Source organism: Physeter macrocephalus, chromosome 11 (assembly GCF_002837175.3).
Source record: "Physeter macrocephalus isolate SW-GA chromosome 11, ASM283717v5, whole genome shotgun sequence".
NCBI lineage: Eukaryota > Metazoa > Chordata > Mammalia > Artiodactyla > Physeteridae > Physeter > Physeter macrocephalus.
This window is the reverse complement of record NC_041224.1, coordinates 135,070,628-135,090,082: the sequence shown is the minus strand read 5'-3', so window position 1 is coordinate 135,090,082 and position 19,455 is coordinate 135,070,628. Positions and strand designations below refer to the sequence as shown.

Genomic DNA, 19,455 nt, shown 5'->3' with positions numbered 1-19,455 from the left:
CATATCAATTTAAAATAATGTAATTACAACTTTAATTTGGTAGAATCTGAGGTGTAAAATAATAGTCCAATGAAAAGTGATTTATCATCAATCTACTAGAAAAGTTAGATTTTTTAGAACTTTAGTTATAAAAATAGATCTATAAAGCATCACTGAATAATAAAAGTTTTAGGGTTTAATGTTACAGAAAGAATTAAGTCTGGATTCCAATCCTGACCATCCCACTTAATAGCTGTGTGATTTTTAAAATTTTTTAAGTCAGGGTTTTCACGTTAAGGATCTCAGTTTCCTTATTTGTACAATATAGATAAACACAGAATAAGCCTTCATTTATGGTTGTTCCCTTACCTTTGTAATGTTATTAGAGTTCTTTGAAAATTATTTTTCAAATATGATCTCTCTCTAAACTAGAAGATAAACTAAAACAGTACTGTTGTGTGTAAAGGGTCATTATTCGAATCCTGGTCTACCTTCCTTCATTGAGAATACTACACTATTTATCATAGTGACTCAGAGTTGCGTGGTAAAATGTTTTGAAAATTTTATTTTTTGATATTTTCTCTCAGTTTCAATAATTTTGCTTCTAAGTGAATCAGTGTTCTTAAGAGAAGAACATAAGCAATAAATCATTGAAATGTGGAGTTTACATTTCAATTTCCTTTCCTTTCACGATTCAGTTTTCAGACTCGATTATCTACTATTTAATTACATAAGGACCATCCAGTTTCAGTGTATGCTTGGGCAACCCTTATACAGTTTTCAAGGTCATGGAGCCGATAACCTTTGGCCCAGAGGAGGTGACATTTGCTTTGGAATCTGTAGTGAATCTTTTCTGAGATATTTACCTATCTTATATTATGCTGTAACTAAAAACTACATTAAGTATTTTAAAGATCAGTTGTGATGTTAAAGCATCAGTGTATTGATGGTTTTGATATCTTTTCTTAATGGAACACTCAAGGTTATGAATAAAACACCAATAAAGTGCCAGCATTATTTATTGTAGATGAAGATGTCTATTGGATAAGTGCCTCCCAGCTTATTATTCCTTAATGCAGTTCCTGAATTTCATAACCTTTGAAATGAAAAATAACTTGAAGAAAGCAAACAATTGCTGTATCATTTTAAGGTTTTATGCAAGGTGTTGATGAAATCTGCTGCTGTGATAGAATGCCCTTGTTGCGGACCACAGACTGTGGGAGGGCCTCCTGATTGTGTCACAGTCCTGACTTTACCATATTCTAGCTGTGCAGCTCTGTGACCTACCTGTCTGTGCCCCTGCTTGCTCATCTGTAAAATGGGAATAATAATAGTATCTTTATCCTAGGATTATTATAAGGATTCAGTTAGTTAATATATATGAAGTGTTTTAGAATAGCCTTTGTAAATGTAGCTATGTTGATGATGAAATGTAGCTGTGTAAAATGTTCCCTTTTACTGAGCTAGAGAAATAATATTTTATAAAAGATTGAGAAAGTGTCATTTATAAAGGTAAGCCAAATAGTACTGATTTATCCTCTACCATATTAGGAATGCATTTTAACTTTATTATGCTAACTTGCATCACTATGGGTAATATTTTTAAAAAGTATAACATGTTTTAGAAGCAGTAGATTTTATGCTTCAATATGTACAAAATTATAGATAAACTATGTTTAAATGGAGGGTATTTCCAATAAATTTAATATTCTGGTTTAGGCAAGTGCCTTCTTTAAAAAGTGAACTTTGTTAGTGTTTAAGAACTTAAGTCCAAGACATGCCACTTAGAGTTATATATGACCTTGGCATGTTATTTTAACCTATCCTGATTATTAGTCTCATTTAACCTTAACCTTAGTTTACTTCCCTGTTTCTTGGAGTTACTCAGTTAACCAGCTTAGTATGGTGTCAAAAGTATTAACAGAATCCCTGGTAATAAGTAGACTGCCTATATTAAGAGCTCAAAAAAATGTTATCCTCAGTTGTTCTTCAAATACTATGTAAACCTAAAACATAAATTTGAACTGTGGATTGAAGTAGGCTAATTCATTTTCATTGTATTTATGTAGTACTTAACCAGAAACCCCTTCTTATTTTCTTGCTTTCGTAAGTTTTGTTTAATGGTTCTGAACTCTGAATATATTCCCCGAAGCCACACTGCCTTGGGTTTAAATACTGGCTTCACTCCCTATAAGCTTTGTGACCTTGTGTCAAGTTATTTAGCATTGCTGTGACTTAGTTTCCTTACACGTAAAATGGAGATAATGGTATACTTACCTCATAGGGTTGTTGTGAGGATTAAATGAATACATACATATGTGTAAAGCACACAGTGGCACATAGTAAGTTCTGTTAGAGTAACTGGTGTTATTTTATTGAGGGTCCTAATGGACCTCTGGGATATCTCACTATTAAATATCTTACCTTATGAGTTTGGGGAATAAATGCCTTAAAGAACTTAGACTAGGAAAGAGGGGCTTTAGAGCAAGAGGAGACATTCACATGTAAATATTCCTACCTAAAGTCTGTACACTCATATTCTGTTTTCAATAGGTTAGAGAGGTTTATAACATGAGACTTTTGTGGGGATTAAAGAGGTACATGAACTTGACCTCATCAGTAGTAGCAGCAAGCAAAACATTTATGGAGGGCCAACCATTATATTGGGTAATGGGACATAGTCCCCACTCAAAATGTGAGCAGCTTTCTAGTACCAAAATGAAAACAGAAGATTGCTTTGAGTTGACAGTCTGGTTGTGAAGTGCCAAATAAGTGGTACAGGAAGGTGGTGGAGATTTGGAAGCATGAACAGAGACTGGCTTTATTTAAAGAGGTCCAGGGTGAAAAGTTAGGAAGAAAGGCATTCTGGATTGAGGATTGCAGTGTTTATGGTGTTCTGGAGACTAGCTAAGAGAAGTAGAAGATAATAATTATAGAGAGGAAAGATATAGTTAAGTAAGTGAGGAAATGATATTCTGTTATATTATTCCTTCACTCACCCACTTAATGTTTTAAATGAGAACCTGCTGAATGCTAGATACCATACTATGAATGGGAGAGACAAGAAGTGAACAAAATTAGCTTATTCCTTATACTCATTCACCTTGTAGTCTTAGGGGCAAGACAGTCTTTAAATAAGTAATTGCTATAATGTGATGAGTGTTAGGATAATTGAAATAGTTATGAGAGTATGTACTGGGGAACCTGACCTAGTCAATGGGGAAGGGTTTCTGGAGGAAATTACTTTTAAAACGAGGGCTGACTGTAGAGTAGGAATTAGCCAGAAGAGTGACAGAGGATCTTAGCATGGGGTCATGGGATAAAAGAACAACAGGTTGGGAGAAGATGAGAAGTCCCAGCATGAGAGCAGGGGAACAAGGGAAGGCTGCAATTTGAGGAACTGAAAGAAGTCTAATGATGATGGAGGAATGGTCCTGGGGAACCCGTGACTTGACAGGCTTAAGAAATAAGCAAGTGCTTGAAGTGCATTGTAAACCAGGTTTAAAAGACTTAGTGTTGTATAAGAGCTGTGAGATACCAATTATAGATTTTAAATTGGAAGAGACATTAGATCTTTACAAATTTGGAGTTCGTCATGTACATATGTGTCAGTAACATAAGATACAAGCAGTAATAAGCCTCTTGGATTCCAAGAAATATTTTTTCAGTAGTCTGCACTCCAGTCCTGTATTAGAATTTGTTTCTGAGATAAATTTTAAATGTCAAAGCCAATAAAATATTCTTAAGTTACTTCTTTCTTGAACTATAGAATAGCTAGTGCCTTTGACCAACTTTAAAAGACAAATCCATTTATTACTTCTGTAAGTCAAATACTAACTGATACATTAAGCCTTGATGTTAACTCTCTGAGAATTTGTTACATGTTGACATTGCATGGACTCTGAGTCCAGTCTTCTAGGAACTAAGTCAAATTGAACCAAATTAGTAGTAAGCCTTTGGATTGGATAGAAAGTTACCCACCCTCTGGAAATGAATAATTGACATGACTTCTATTTGTGAGCACTCTGTAATTGCATGCATGTATGTCATCTGGTAAAGCTTATCAACTACTTTGAGTTAGTATATTTTGTAATAGGAAATAATTGATATTGAAATAGATAAACATTATTTTGGGTTTGTGAGTAACTTCAGAAGGCCATTTGTAAACTTAGCTGATTTTGTTTTGTTTTGATGAGTGAATTCCTAATTTTCAGTCAAGTTAGCTACGTCAAAGAAACATCAGTTAGTCACTTTTTAATCAGGAGTTTAGTTTCTAAATGTTTTTGAAAACTGGGTGATGCATTTGCTTTAGTCAGTCATTGAAGTCTTAATGTAAAACAATAATTTTCTTAAGCTAAAATTGAATGGGGTACTTTAATTGAAATATTTTGGCAATTTGAATGATATGTAAAGTTTGAAGCAGTTTACTGCTTATGCTAACAGATGAAAAACATTTTTTTTAAGAAAAGGACATATCAGATTTTTGGAAACCATCAGTATTTTGCAGAGTTTCAGTATGCACATGTTTCAGTTATCATGGTTTAGTTAACACCAGTTCTCCAACAACATGGTTCACATTTTAGTTACCACCATACTTTGAGTAATTGCATAAAGTACCAACTTTGCTTCTAGCTCTTCAGTCTACAATTCACTGTGTCAATAACATGTGTATCATGATCAGTGACCAGTCATATCACACATTTCAGTCTGTCCATGATTGGTTACTGTATATTTGTGTTCATGCATAGACAGCATATGTAGTTGTGTTGCTTCTTTTTCTCCCACTGATAAACTCATGAGATTTTTTTTTTTTAATGGATAACTGAAAGAGGGAATTGGCCAACAAAGATAAATGTGCAGCAGAAAAACCCAAAAAGTGGTGATGCCAGAACTGAAATTTGAATCAAGCATAAATGGAGTTATAGAAGAAACAGCTCACCATGGGAATGTGGGTGCTGTTGCCATTTGAGAGACTCTAGATATACAGCCAGAGGAATTTAGTGAAGGCAAACTTATCGACATAAATGAGATAAGTGGTATGACAAAAAAGACAAAGATGTCTCAGAGGAAGTGACACCAGCAAAGAACTGCATATTAAAGGAACTCTCGGAGATATAGCATGGCATTGAAAGTACGCAGGATAAAATGTTGGAAATTGATCCAAACCTAGAAAGGAGTATGATAATTTGCCAGGGCATAGACAAGTAGTATTTAAACTATTCTTGGGGACTTCCCTGGTGGTCCAGTGGGTAAGACTCCACACTCCCAATGCAGGGGGCCTGGGTTCAATCCCTGATCGGGGAACTAGATCCCACATGCATGCCTCAACTAAGAGTCCACATGCTGCAACTAAGAAGTCTGCATGCTGCAACTAAAGATCCCTCGCAGCAAGACCTGGTGCAGCGAAAATAAATAAATAAATGAATAAAACTACTCTTGGTACGTTTTTACAAAGAAGTGTAACACTTCTCAATATTTCTAACGTTTTAAATTACAGTACAGTAAATATCAGTTTTATTATTTTTTCATTTGCCTGTATACACTTAAGAGTTTACACATTGCCTGCATATTACAAGTATTTATTGGTTTAATTCCATGTGCCAGGCCCTGGGCTCTGCCTTTTTAAAAATTTATTTATTTTACTTATTTTTGGCTGCGTTGGGTCTTCATTGCTGCACGCGGGCTTTTCTCTAGTTGCGGCGAATGGGGGCTACCCTTCCTTGCGGTGCACGTGTTTCTCGTTGCGGTGGCTTCTCTTGTTGTGGAGCACGGGCTCTAGGCACACGTGGGCTTCGGTAGTTGTGGCACGAAGGCTCAGTAGTTGTGACTTGTGAGCTCTAGAGTGTAGGCTCAGAAGTTGCGGCGCACGGGCTTAGTTGCTCTGCGGCATGTGGGATCTTCCTGGACCAGGGATCGAACCCGTGCCTCCTGCGTTGGCAGGCGGATTCTTTTTTTGTTTGTTTGTTTGTTTTTGTTTTTTTTTGCGGTACGCGGGCCTCTCACTGTTGTGGCCTTTCCTGTTGCGGAGCACAGGCTCCGGACGCGCAGGCTCAGTAGCCATGGCTCACGGGCCTAGCCGCTCCGCGGCATGTGGGATCCTCCCGGACCGGGGCACAAACGCGTGTCCCCTGCATCGGCAGGCGGACTCAACCACTGCGCCACCAGGGAAGCCTGCAGGCGGATTCTTAACCACTGCGCCACCAGGAAAGTCCCTGGGCTCTGCCTTTGAGGTACAATATAAATAAGATCAAAGACCCTTAATTGAGTGGAAAAAGGTAGTTACATAAAATCAATTATAATGAAGTGTGGTATATTATTCAGAGTGCTAAGATGTACGTAACTGCTTTAACAGGAGGGTCAGTGAAGGCTTGGGGATGGTAATATTTGGTTTTTGTGTAGGATTTCGTCAGCCTGATGAGGGGGGAAGAGAAAGGTATCCAATCAAGGACGCGCAAAACATCAAGTTGTTTCACAAGCTGGGCCAGAGCATGAGCTGTACCTGGGGATAGCCAAGCAGTGTGGGGCACATATGGTTAAGGTTTGTGTAACCTGCTAAGAGGTGATAAAACACTTCAACAGAAGGACCTGTAAAGTTACGTAGAGAAGTAAAATGATCAAATTTGCATTTTAAAAGATAACTCAGATAGTTTTGTAAAAAATGGGATTATAGTAGTTCAGACAAGAGATGCTGAGGACTTAAACTAAAGCAATGTAATAAAAAGAAAGGAAGGGACAAATTTAACAGCTGTTTGAGAGGTAAATTCCATAGTACTTGGATAGAAAGAAAAACTGAGGAAGAAACTAGACCTTGGAGAGAGATATTCAATTGTAAAGATTTAAAGATGAGGTTAATATAATTACTATTTGTATGATCTTGGTATAGTGTCCTTTAATTTGTTGAATGGACGGGGTGAGTGGGGGACAGTTACTGAATTATGGAATATTTACATGCTTCATTGCTAGTGTTTCCTTTTTTCATTTTATTGATTAACAAAAGTATATGTCAGCTGAGTTAGCTCTGGGACTTTTTTTGAAGCAGTCTGTTTCTGCTTTTCATAGCTGTGGAAAATCAGGAATATACTTCTTTCTAGTATACTAATAATCCTGTTATAGTAACTTTGATTCAGTCATAGATAGCGTTGTAGTAATGTAGTATAGAATACACTGCTGAGAATCTGTTGGGGATTTTTCCTCTAGAATGAAGCGTAGTCTGGAAGGGAGGGTTACTCTTCTAGAATAAGATTAAAAATAATTGAGGAATTTACTTCTGGTCTCTGTAGAACAGTCTTAAGGAAGAGAGGAATGACTTGGAAGTTATTTCAATTATTTTTAGATGATAGAGTATTCATTTTACAATATAATTCTAGTTTCTAATGTAAAATCAAAAGTGGTTAATTACATTATTTTTCTAAATTGCGTCTTTGCAGTTGATACCTGTTTGTGTTCTTCACTTATTTTGAACTCAGTTTAATTTTGCATAGTACTATACGCATTCTTCAAATAGTAAAATAGCTACTAACCATAACCTTTTTGAGTTTTATTGTCTGTAGCTGCCATTGTTAAATCAGTTAAAGACATGCATAATATAAATATTTCTTCACACTTGGTGTTTTGAGAGTGAACTGATGAGTGACTTTGGAGTGTTGGCCGGTTCTAGGCAGGACCTCCTGAAACCAGCCCTCACTTGAATCACAGTTTCCATGGTCTAGTCCTTAATTATCTGGTGTAATCCTTATCTTTCTTAGGATATATCTTGAATTGATTAGCTTCTTGGTGTATGGTGGGGACTGGGGTTCATTATATATAAATAAATTGACATTCCAAAGTATGGATAGTATTAGAACAGAGAAATGGAGTGGTTTGAGTGACTATTTCCCCGTAGCTCTTTGAGACCCTAATGAACTAGCAGTCTTACAGGAAAATAGGTATTTAGGAGTGAGGAAGAGGACAGATTGGACATCTCATAGGGAGGTAAAGAAATTATTAAATAAAGTGGAAATACCAGGTCTCTGTGTGCCTGGGAGACAGTTTGTTTACCTTGGGCAGAGCTGAGTGAGCATAAATTTAGTCGCCCATTTTTTCATGCTGACTCTTCATTTGAGATATCAGTTAGATACCTATTAGAACTGGATTCTGATCTTTCTGCCACTGTCTGCGTCCCTCACTTGGACTGTAAGTGACTCTTTGATGGGAATTCTTACATAACTAATTATATATTCGCATGGCCTAGCTTAGTGTCTGGCATATGGTAGGTCCTTGGAAAATGTTTATTGATTCATTTATTGGTTGTGTACCTGAAGAGCAACATTTTGTCCATTTTGCCTATTTCCTTTTTTGAAGGTCTGAGTGATTAAAAACAAGAACAAGAGGGCACATCCTAAAAACAAGGGAGCAGTATCCTCAGCTGCCTCACCTCTGAAATTAAAAGGAGTTTGGGAGGAGAGAGACCTAAAGGAGTGAGAGTGAGGGGTTCTTAAGAACAAAAGACTATGTGATCGAAAAGTGAAATTAATATTTAATGTCCTTTACATTTCAGCAAACATTAGGGTTAACATTATAGAGATAATTTTTTAAACTTAAGCATTAATTTTACTTGTAGACCTTGTCTTTACACATTATTGGCAATAACATTTCATTAGAAACATTAGAATAGTTGTATGTTTCAGGAATTAGAGAGGAAAGCAGAAGGTAAAGCTCTACTGTTTTTAGGAGCTTTAGCAGAGGAAAGAAACCTTGGCCTAAGACAACAAATTGTAGCTGGGAAAGAGGAAGGAGGCCAGTGAATTCCTGGAGTTTATGGAAGGATGATGAGGGAGTAGCCAAGTGCCCTACTTTAGCAGGAAGCCCTTGTCTCCCTCACAACTTACCAGCAACATTGTCTTTCTTCCTCTCCATCCAACCCACAGTCTGCATGTGCCACTTAGCAGTTTTCCTTACATCTCTAGTTGAACATCAACCATATATTCTGCAAAAGCCTTATGATATCAGTTTAGTGGAGTATTGCTAGTAGTATACTTTGGGCTATTTTAGATTTGAGTAACAGTCTGATTTGGAACCTATTTATAATGTTTCTTTGTGGCAAATCTAAATTCTGAGACTTAAAAGAACTTTTGGAACATAATCATTTCATATAGGAGGGATTGTCTTGAGCAAAAGAAGATGTGAGAAAGAAGAGGAAGTCGATAGGGTTTGATTCCCCCTGTCCAGCGGAATCTGTGCCATACTTTTAGTTAGCGTAGACACGTTTTAATTCTGAAGAAGATAAGACAGATTTTTTTTAAACATACAACTAAATTAATAAATCTTATGTATAATTTTTCTTGTTGGTTTAAGAATAATTTCTTTGTTGGGATTAATGTTTTCTTGAAGTAATGAAGGATCTTTAAAATTTTCAATATGGGGCTTCCCTGGTGGCGCAGTGGTTGAGAGTCCGCCTGCTGATGCAGGGGACACGGGTTCGTGCCCCGGTCTGGGAAGATCCCACATGCCGCGGAGTGGCTGGGCCCGTGAGCCATGGCTGCTGAGCCTGTGCGTCCGGAGCCTGCGCTCCGCAACGGGAGAGGCCACAACAGTGAGAGGCCCTTGTACCGCCAAAAAAAAACATGCCGCGGAGTGGCTGGGCCCGTGAGCCATGGCTGCTGAGCCTGTGCGTCCGGAGCCTGCGCTCCGCAACGGGAGAGGCCACAACAGTGAGAGGCCCTTGTACCGCCAAAAAAAAAAAAAAAAATTTCAATATGAGCATTCATTCGTATATCAAATGTGTGCCACTCACCTGTGCAATGTGCTAGAAATACAATGGTGATCAAAATAGGCATTGTCCTTGTCTTCTCAGAGTTTGGTAGGGAAGAAAGATACCTCCCCATCCCATGAACAACAAACAAAATGAATGCAAATTTTGATAAGTGATATTACAGTGTACTGAAATAGAGAATAAAGGAGGGACATAGGACATAGGTCTCATCTTAGATGGGGTAGTTAAGAAATGCCTTTCTGAGAACATGGAATTTAAACTAAAATTTGAAAGACAAGAGGGAATTAGGCATTCAAAGAGTGGAATGGCACATGCAAAGCCACTGAGGCAAGAAAGAGCTTATTTACTTGACAGTTCTCAAGAGTAGAAAGAAGGCAGGTGTGGCTGAAGCAGAGGAGGAATAGCGCAGGATAAACATGGAGGAGTAGGTGGGTTACACTGTGTGGCACTTTGTAGACTCAAAGGCTTTTGGATTTCATTCCCAGTGTAGTTGGAAGCTGTTAAAAGATTTTCAGCAGGGGAATGACATGAAAGCATTAAATAGATCACTTTGGGTGTTGTGTGCTGGACGGAATCAAGGAGACCAGTTAGGAGGCTGTTGGAGTAGTCGGTGTGAGAGATGATGGTTACCTGAAAGACAGAATGGTGCCAGTGCAGACTGAAGTGGAGATTTTGGGAAGTGGAACTGACTTGATGAATGTGTGGACTACAGGGAGGAGAATTCATTACTTTTATATTTCTGGCATGGGACTTCCCTGGTGGTCCAGTGGCTGAGACTCCACGCTCCCAATGCAGGGGGCTCGAGTTCGATCCCTGGTCAGGGAACTAGATCCCACATGCCGCAACTAAAGATCCCGAATGCCACAACTAAAGATCCCGAATGCCACAACTAAAGATCCTGCACGGCAATGAAGATTCCACGTGCTGCAACTAAGACCTGGTGCAGCCAAATAAATAAATAAAGTAGATTTCTGGCATGAGCAAGTTGGGTTGACAGTTAGGGCTATTTAATAACAGTAGGGCTAGGAGAAAATTGGGTTAAGTTTCATACATATTAAATTTGAGATGCCTGTGAGACATCAGGTGGAGATGTGGGATAGTCAGTAGGATGTATAAATTGGTGTTCTAAGCAGAAGGTTGGGCTAGAGATAAACATTAGGAAGGTAAGTGTATAGATGCCATGTAAAGCCATAAGAATGGATGAGATACCTAGGAGTCTGAGTGAGAAGTGCATGGTTTCTAGAAGGTGGGAAGGGCAGCAGAGCATAGGTAGCAGGATTGGTTTCAGATAAACAGGAGAGACGCTTCTCATCATAACACAAAGGCAGGAGACCCGTACAGGTACAGATGGAAGAAGGTTTGTACATTTGGTTGGCACTTAGGTGAAATAGTTCCAATCTGATGGCTTCTCTGTTTTCTAAAGTAGAATCCGTGGTTGTCTACTGAGAAGGAGGATACTCAGGCAGTGAGGAGGGATGACAAGTTTGAAATACAGTGGTGGATAGAAGAAACATGGTAGGATTGCCTGGTGCTATCTTGGATCCTGTTGGCCATAAATTTATAATAGTTGTTTCAATCTACCTGGTTTGAAATGAAGGAGCTATTGCATTAAGATATACAGCTTTACACACACACACACACACACACACACACACACAACTTGTGTAGTTAAGTATTTTTGATGTGCAGTTGGCACTTATGTTTGCCTTGGTGAATGATTCTCAGTTGGTATATCATCTTTCTCAGGATTTTGATCAGAGTGTAAAATTGTTTTTGCTACTTCTGAATAGAATAAATAGATTCTTATGATATCTGTAGTGGAGCCAATTGTGGGACTTGATGTGTAGATATTGTTAGTTTCAAAATAAGATACATAGTGTGATACAAAGCCAGAACCAAAGGAAGATTTTCTAGTAAGTGGGAAAATATTGTCATGCATATTTAAGAGAGCTCAATCAAGTCTCTAAAAAGTTTTGAAATGACACTGTGATACAATGACTCTCTGTGGAGGGGCAGTCAAAGGAAAGAATGATAATTGGAAACGTGTTTTAAGCTTTATAGGATCATCACTATTTAAATAATGCTGAAATAGGTTTCGTTCTTAAAAACAAGACTGAAAATACTTCTTGGATTTGCCATCCCCTTTCCGTTCATCTACCATCTATGATTCTGCTCCCCACTATAACAATCAGGAAAAGTTGTCTGTATTCCTTATTTCTACTTCCTCGCTGCCCAACCATTGTATTTCAAACTTTCATCCTGTCCACTCCCATGTTAACTTCTTGCACGGCCTCTGAATTTCACTCATGCACACCCCTGCCCCTTCATTCTTCAGAATTATCTGATGATTTTGAAATAAAAAATCACTCCCCTGCTTAAAATCAATTTCTAGACCCACACCCAGAGTGGTTTGGGCTGAGTCCAGGCATTACTCTATTTGAAAAGTTGCTCAGATAATTCTAATGCCAAACAAGCTGAAAAACACTGCTCTAGTGGCTTCTCTCACACACATAATAAAAGCTAAACAACTTTATAATATACAAGGCTTCTGCCGAGCTCTCTGATGCTTCACCTCCTCAATTCTAGTCATATTGGCCTTCTTCAAAGATGCTGGAACTTTGTTCTTCTCATCACTGTATCTCTAGCACTAGAATAGTGCCTTCTGGCACATAGTAAATGTTCAGTAGATATTTGTGGAATTAATGAATATTTTGTAGATGCTGTTTGTTCTTGTTCTGTAGTAGTGATTATCTTATAATTAATGCTGATTAGGTTGCTGGTATTTTGAGTCTTCAAGAATGCTACCAAAAATTATACTATTTGAACATGTGTCACAGGCTCCCATAGTCCAACCATTCCATCTTCTAACACTGACTACTTCTTTTGCTGTCAGAATGCCTGCTTTTCTCTGTTTTTGTCTCTTGGCATGTGCCCTATCGGCACTTCAGATCTTTTCTGGTGTCCTGTTTCTGCTTTTATTTGGGGTAATTTTTCTTTCCTATACTGTTACTTACCTAGTATTTTCTGTGGGTAAAAAAGACTGATTTTTACCAGTGTTGCCAGTCAGTAAAAGATTTTCTCTCTTTCTGTGGGTAAACAAACTATTCATAGGTTTCTAGTACACAATCTTTGGATTATATGTCCTTCTTGTCAATGTTTATTCTTTTTGGATGCAGGGGTGCCGTTCCTTTGGTATAAAAAACCAAGGTGGAATTAATGGGGAGGGTTAAATTTTTAAAGAGGAAGATCATGGGAAGTACCTGTTTCTGAGGTCAGGGTTTGAAGCCTAATTGATGCAAAATTGAGATTTTATTGGATCCGGGCCTACAAAGTCTTTCTGTAAAAGTACATGTAGTAAATATTTCAGCCTTGGTGAGTTAACTGCTTGAGTGTAGGGTGGCCAGCCCATGTGTGGCAGCTGGGGAAATGCTGGGATTTAATGGCCCTAGGAGCAACCCTCAACCAAGGAATTGGATAGATGCCCCAGCTTTCTCTTTCCTTAGGGGGATAATTCTAAGTCATGTTCTATGTAATTCCTCATAGGGTATCTCACAGGACTGAACTCCAGTTATCCACAGAAGTTAATGAATCCTTAATAGACTTTTCTCCCTCTGTTTCGCTTTTCCTAATCCCCTCAGGTATGCTTCCTGGGATTCCCGCTCCCCCCCCCCCAAAAAAAATAAGCTACTTGTGCCAAAGTTCTTATTTCAGGATTGTCTTTTGATTTAAGTCAAAGGGAACCCAAATGACTTAAGTCAGTATTTACAAAACTATTATTATTATTAGCGGTGTACAGCTTTTTCCTCTCTTCTCCCCCCACTGGGAATATATGTTGTAGTTTCCTTAATGGTTGATATTGGCAGCAGAAGTGAATGGATTGAGATATGGGGAAGAAAGTATTAGATACCTACCTACAATTAATTCAGTTCAGCTCAGCCTTGCTCTGCCTGGTTACTATCATTGATTACAAATTATCTTTTTCTGCCTTGGGTTCTTTATTCCTGAAGAAAAAAGTAAACCATCTGTAAGGTGTGTGACATTGACCTCATAGAATATGAAAGGTCCCAACCTTGGTTGTGTTCTTGTGAGCTAGATCAGATTTGCTGTTTCTAAAAGTCAGTTGATAAATTCTGTGCTGGAAAATAATTTAAGATGCAGGGTACTATATACATTGTGTCACAACTAAGTAAGTAGTTGTAAAATATGTATTTCTGCAGCCAAACTTCAAATAACATAATTGACTGGGCTTTCCCAAAACAAATATTGAAATTTCAAAATGGCAATATAATCACAAGTAATTACAGTTCTCCCATTAAAGTACTTACTAATTAAAATATTTTTTTAATATCTGGGGGAATTGAAAGTCTTTTTCCCACCTGTGATGTGTTTCTTCCATAATGAGGAGAAGTTAATTATATCAAGTAAATTTCACCATTATAGAAAGTGTTGCTAGGCTCATAATCAATGTGGTAGTTTGGTTTTTTTACTCTGAAGCTTTCTGGTAGGTGCTAAAAAAAATTTCAGGTTAGTGTATACTTTTAAAATTGACCAATTCTTTTTAAAACTGTATTAAAATGAACTTTATATCAGAATCATAATATTTTTCATTTTTATTTTCTTCCCCAGGAAAGCTTTGTTTGGCTAATACTGTTTTTTTAAAAAAATATCCTGTCCCCCTTTTTTGGTTCTTAGTTTATCATATAATTGATCCAAAAAGTCTTTACTTTTATTGCTACTTTAAGAACTAGCTAAAGTTGGCTTTTATTTGCAAGTTTATTGTTATGATCTTCTGTATCTGGGGGTAGCCAAATCTTGTGTAAATTATACTCTTTATTTGGTATAAATTTATTTTCATTTAATTTAATTGCATAAGGATGTTAAAGAGTATAACAGATATTAATGTTTTCTCTTGTACCGAAATATATTGGGGAAAAAAAGTTGGACAGTGTGACTTATAAGTTACTTTTCTTGGAATGTATTTGGGTGTGTGGTTGGGAGTGTAGTTTTTTTTTTGTTTTTGTTTTCTCTTAATAAGTTATTAAGTGTTACTCGTGGATGTTTTCTTTTCCAGTCTCTTCTTTACCTAGGATATTGGGTTTTGTTCACTTTGGTTCCATCTTACTCTTCACCACTCGTTAACCTCAGCATGCCTCTACAGCCTCATATGCCTCAGCCTTCTCACCTATTTTATCATCAGAATATTGTCCATTCCTCCAGGCTGGGCTCAGAATCCACCAACTCCGCCTCATCATTAATCCTTCTGATTCTAGTCCCCAGGGTTCTCTTTGTTCTCGGAATGCCTACAGAGAGTACTTACTCTCTTCGTCATTTGTGTGTCCCCCTTAAGCGTTACTAGTTACCCTGTGTATTCTGCCTCGGCTACCTTCTATACCAGCTTTCAAGGGCAGAATGTTTTCTCAGCTATTTAGTATTTCTTTTGTACCTATCACAAAACAGGCACTTAGTATTTAATTAGTTGATCATATTAAATACCCAGTTATTTAGTTTTCTGCTTATGATTTCTCTCAAGGTGATCTTGATGATTTTTAGAAGTGTTTTGTTTGTTTGTTTAATAGATGTAAAAAAAGATTGGTCTGACCATGCTCTGTGGTGGGAAAAGAAGAGAACTTGGCTCCTCAAGACACATTGGACCTTGGACAAGTATGGCGTTCAGGCAGATGCTAAGCTTCAGTTCACCCCCCAGCACAAGCTGCTCCGCCTGCAACTTCCCAACATGAAGTATGTGAAGGTGAAAGTGAATTTCTCTGACAGAGTCTTCAAAGCTGTTTCTGACATCTGTAAGACTTTTAGTAAGTATTAAATACATTCATGAAATTATGAGTTGCATGATATGTATATGACTGATGACTGACATTGAGTTTATCTCAAGGAGTAGGGATTGGGGTGAGCTATCCGTGTTTGTGTATTTGTGAAATTATTACTTTATTCTTTAAAGTTTTTATATTACTTTAAGGTAAAGAAATGTTGAGTTAAGGTAGAACAGGAGGTGTCTAGTGTTTCCTTATTAGAAATAGAATTATTTAATACCTCATTCTGATGACTTTATTTTTATGGGAAGGAGAAGAGAACAGGCAATTGTTTTCAGAGTGATGTAGCTTTTGTAGTATTTCCTTCAACGTAAGTCAGTATTCGATTTTAGTGATTCAGGCAGATTGTGTTCCTTCATTGAAGGCCTGACACAGCTCCTAAGGAAATGACCATGAGTGTTGTCATCCTTAACCAGTCTACAATTTGAAAACTCTTGTAGCAGTTCTGTTTATGTTTTCTGAAATGAGATTGAGTTTACTTTTGGCTGACCCAGTTCTGTCATATGACAGGAAATATTCAACCATCAGAGAAAATGTGAACCATTGCCACTATCATTAGTACATAACTCCATTGTACCATAGATTTGGGGGAGATATAGGACGTTACTGTTTTGTTCTAATGACTCAAATTACAAGGTTTTTTTTATGTTTAATGGAATTTCTAAAACAAAAATTAAAATACAGAAAAATACAAAGAATTATGTAACATTAACCTAAATCCTAATATCTAGAATTAAAAGCTGATATTTTATCATTTTGCTAAACTGCTTTTTAAGTCAAAATAATACAGGTAAAGTTCTTGATTCATATTCTCCTCTAATCTCCCTTCACAAAGCAACTACTGTCATAAGGTTAGTATGTATCTTTCCAGTACTTTTGAAAATATGTAAACATACATACATGTATCCACATCTGTGGGTGTCTATATCCAAAAACAAAATGTTCCTGCAGTTGCTGTGCAGGTATCTTCTTAATGCCGTTTTGCACGAGTGTGGAGGAATTTCTCTTTTGTGTTTGTGTAGAAGTTGAAAGTAGAATTTCTGTGTTTTAAGTGTACACATAATTCATTTCAGATACCGTCAAATTGCTCTCCCAAGTGGTTATACCAGTTTACATTCCAACCGTCAATGTGTGAAAACCCATTGCCTCAAGTTGTCACTAACACTTGAATGTTGTCAGTTTTTAGTGTTTGCTTCTGAGTGAAAAAATACAGTATTTCATTTTAGTTTATAAAGATATCTATGTTTTTATGTCTTTACTGGCCATTTCAGTTTCTTTTTTGAATTACCTGTTTATATCATTTATCAGTTTTTTTAATAAACTTTTTTTACAGCAGTTTTAGGTTCACAGCAAAATTAAGCAGAAAGTACAGAGTGTTCCCATTTACCCTGATTCCCACACATACAACCTCCCCACTATCAAGACCCCACACCAGACTGGGACATTTGTTGTAATGATAAACCTTCATTGATACATCATTATCATCCACACTCCATGGTTTACATTAGTGTTTACTCATAGACTGTTGTACAGTCTATGGCTTTGGACAAATGTATAATGACATATCCATCATTGTAATATCATATAGAATAGTTTCACTGCCCTGAAAATCTGTACTCTGCCTTTTCATTCCTCCCCTACCAACCCCTGGCAATTGTTCATCTGTTTACTGTCTCCATAGTTTTGCCTTTTACAGACTGTCATACAATTGGAATCATACAATATGTAGCTTTTCAAATTGGTGTCTTTTGCTTAGTAATGTACATTTAAGTTTCCTTCATGTCTTTTCGTAGCTTGGTAACTCATTTTTATAAGCGCTGAATAATATCCCATTGTCTGGATGTGCCACAGTTTATTTTCCACACCTACTGACAGATATCTTAGTTATTTCCAAGTTTTGCAATTATAAATAAAGCTGCTGTAAACATTCATGTACAGGTTTTTTTTTGTGAACATGTGTTTTTTACTCCTTTGGGTAAATACTAGGGAGTATGATTGTTGGATCATATGGTAAGAATATGCTTAGTTTTGTAGGAAACCGCTAAATTGTCTTCCAAAGTAGCTATACCATTTTGCATTCACATTCAGCAGTGAATGAGAATTCCTGTTGCTCTTGAATTCTCACCAGCATTTGGTGTTGTCAGTGTTCTGGATTGTGGCCATTCTTACAGATGTATAGTGGTATATCATTGTTTTGATTTTGCATTTCCGTGATGACATGATGTGGAACATCTTTTCATATGCTCATTTGCCATCTGTACATCTTCTTTGGTGAGGTATCTGTTCAAGTCTGTGGCCTATTTTTCAGTCAAGTTTTTTGTTTTTTTACTGTTGAGTTTTAATAGTTCTTTGTATATTTTGGGTAACGGTCCTTTATCAGATATGTCTTGCAAATATTTTATCCCAGTCTGTGGCTTATCTTTTCATTATCTTTGGTAGTTTCTTTCACAGAGCAGAAATTTTTAATTTTTATAAAGTCTGTCTTATCAGTTACTTCTTTCATGGATCATGCCTTTGTTATATCTAAAAAGTCATCACCAAACCCAAGGTCATCTAGATTTTTTTCTATGTTATCTTTTAAGGCTTTTACAGTTTACATTTAGGTCTGTGATCCATTTTGAGTTCATTTTTGTGAAGGGTGTGTGGTCTGGGTCTAGATTCATTTTTTTTGCATGTGGATGTCCAGTTGTTATAGCACTGTTTATTGAAAAATTATCTTTTCTCCATTGTGTTGCCTTTGCTGCTTTGTCAAAGACCAGTTGACTATGTTTATGTAGGTCTCTTGCTGGGCTCTATATTCTTTTCCATTGATCTGTTTGCTGTTCTTTTGCCAATACCACCTTGTCTTGATTACTGTAGCTTTTTACAGTAAGAATTGAAGTCAGGTATCATCAATCCTCCAAATTTGCTCTTCTCCTTCAATATTGTGTTGGGTATCCTGGGTCTTTTGCCTTTCCATATAAACTTTAGAATTAGTTTGTCAGTATCCATAAAATAACTTGCTGAGATTTTGTTTGGGATTGCATCGAATCTATAGATCAAGCTGAGAAGAACTGACATCTTGACGATCAAGTCTTCCTGACCATGAACATGGAATGTCTCTCCCCTTATTTTTTTCTTTAATTTCTTTCATCACAGTTTTGTAGTTCTCCTTATATAGATCCTGTGCATACTTTGTCATATTTATATCTAAGTATTTTATTTTTTGGTGCTAATGTAAATAGTATTGTGTTTTACATTTCAAATTCCACATGCTCACTGCTGGAAAGCAGTTTACTTTTGTATATTAACCTTGTGTCCTTTACCTTGCTATAATTATTTATTTGTTTCTGGAGTTTTTGTTAGTTCTTTTAGATTTTCTGTAGAGATGATCATGTTATCTGTGAACAAAGACAGATTTCTTCCTTCCCAATATGTACACTTTTTATTTCCTTTTCTTATTGCATAAGCTAGGGCTTCCAGTACAATATTGAAAAGCAGTGATATGAGAGGACATCCTTGCCTTGTTTCTGATTTTAGTGGGAAAGTGTCTAGTTTCTCATCATTACTTATGTTGTTAGCTGAAGGTTTTTTGTAGATACTCTTTATCAAGTTGAGGAAGTGTTCCCCAACCACGGATTGAACTTGGACTGCAGCAATGAAAGCGCTGAATCCTAACCACTAGACCACCAGGGAGATCATACAAGCCACACAGCACAGCCAAAAAAAAAAAAGTTGAGGAAGGTTCCCCTCTATTTTAGTTTACTGTGTTTTATCATGAATAAGTGTTGGATTTTGTCATGCTTTTTTTTTTTAACGTCTATTGATATGGTCATGTAATTTTTCCTCTTCAGCCTTTTGATGTGATGGGTTATATTGATTTTTGGATGTTGAACCAGCCTTGCATACTTGGCATAA

General features: G+C 37.0%; 1 protein-coding gene across 10 annotated transcripts in view; it reads left to right on the top strand.

The window, feature by feature from the left end:
* Positions 1–19,455, top strand: part of FERMT2 (FERM domain containing kindlin 2) — a 75,309-nt gene that overhangs the window by 8,722 nt on the left and 47,132 nt on the right. For all 10 annotated transcript variants that reach the window (XM_007121849.2, XM_028495878.2, XM_028495875.2 and 7 more), the window contains exon 3: positions 15,307–15,540. In XM_007121849.2, the coding sequence (XP_007121911.1) occupies positions 15,307–15,540 (234 nt within the window). The remainder of the gene's footprint in view (positions 1–15,306; positions 15,541–19,455) is intronic.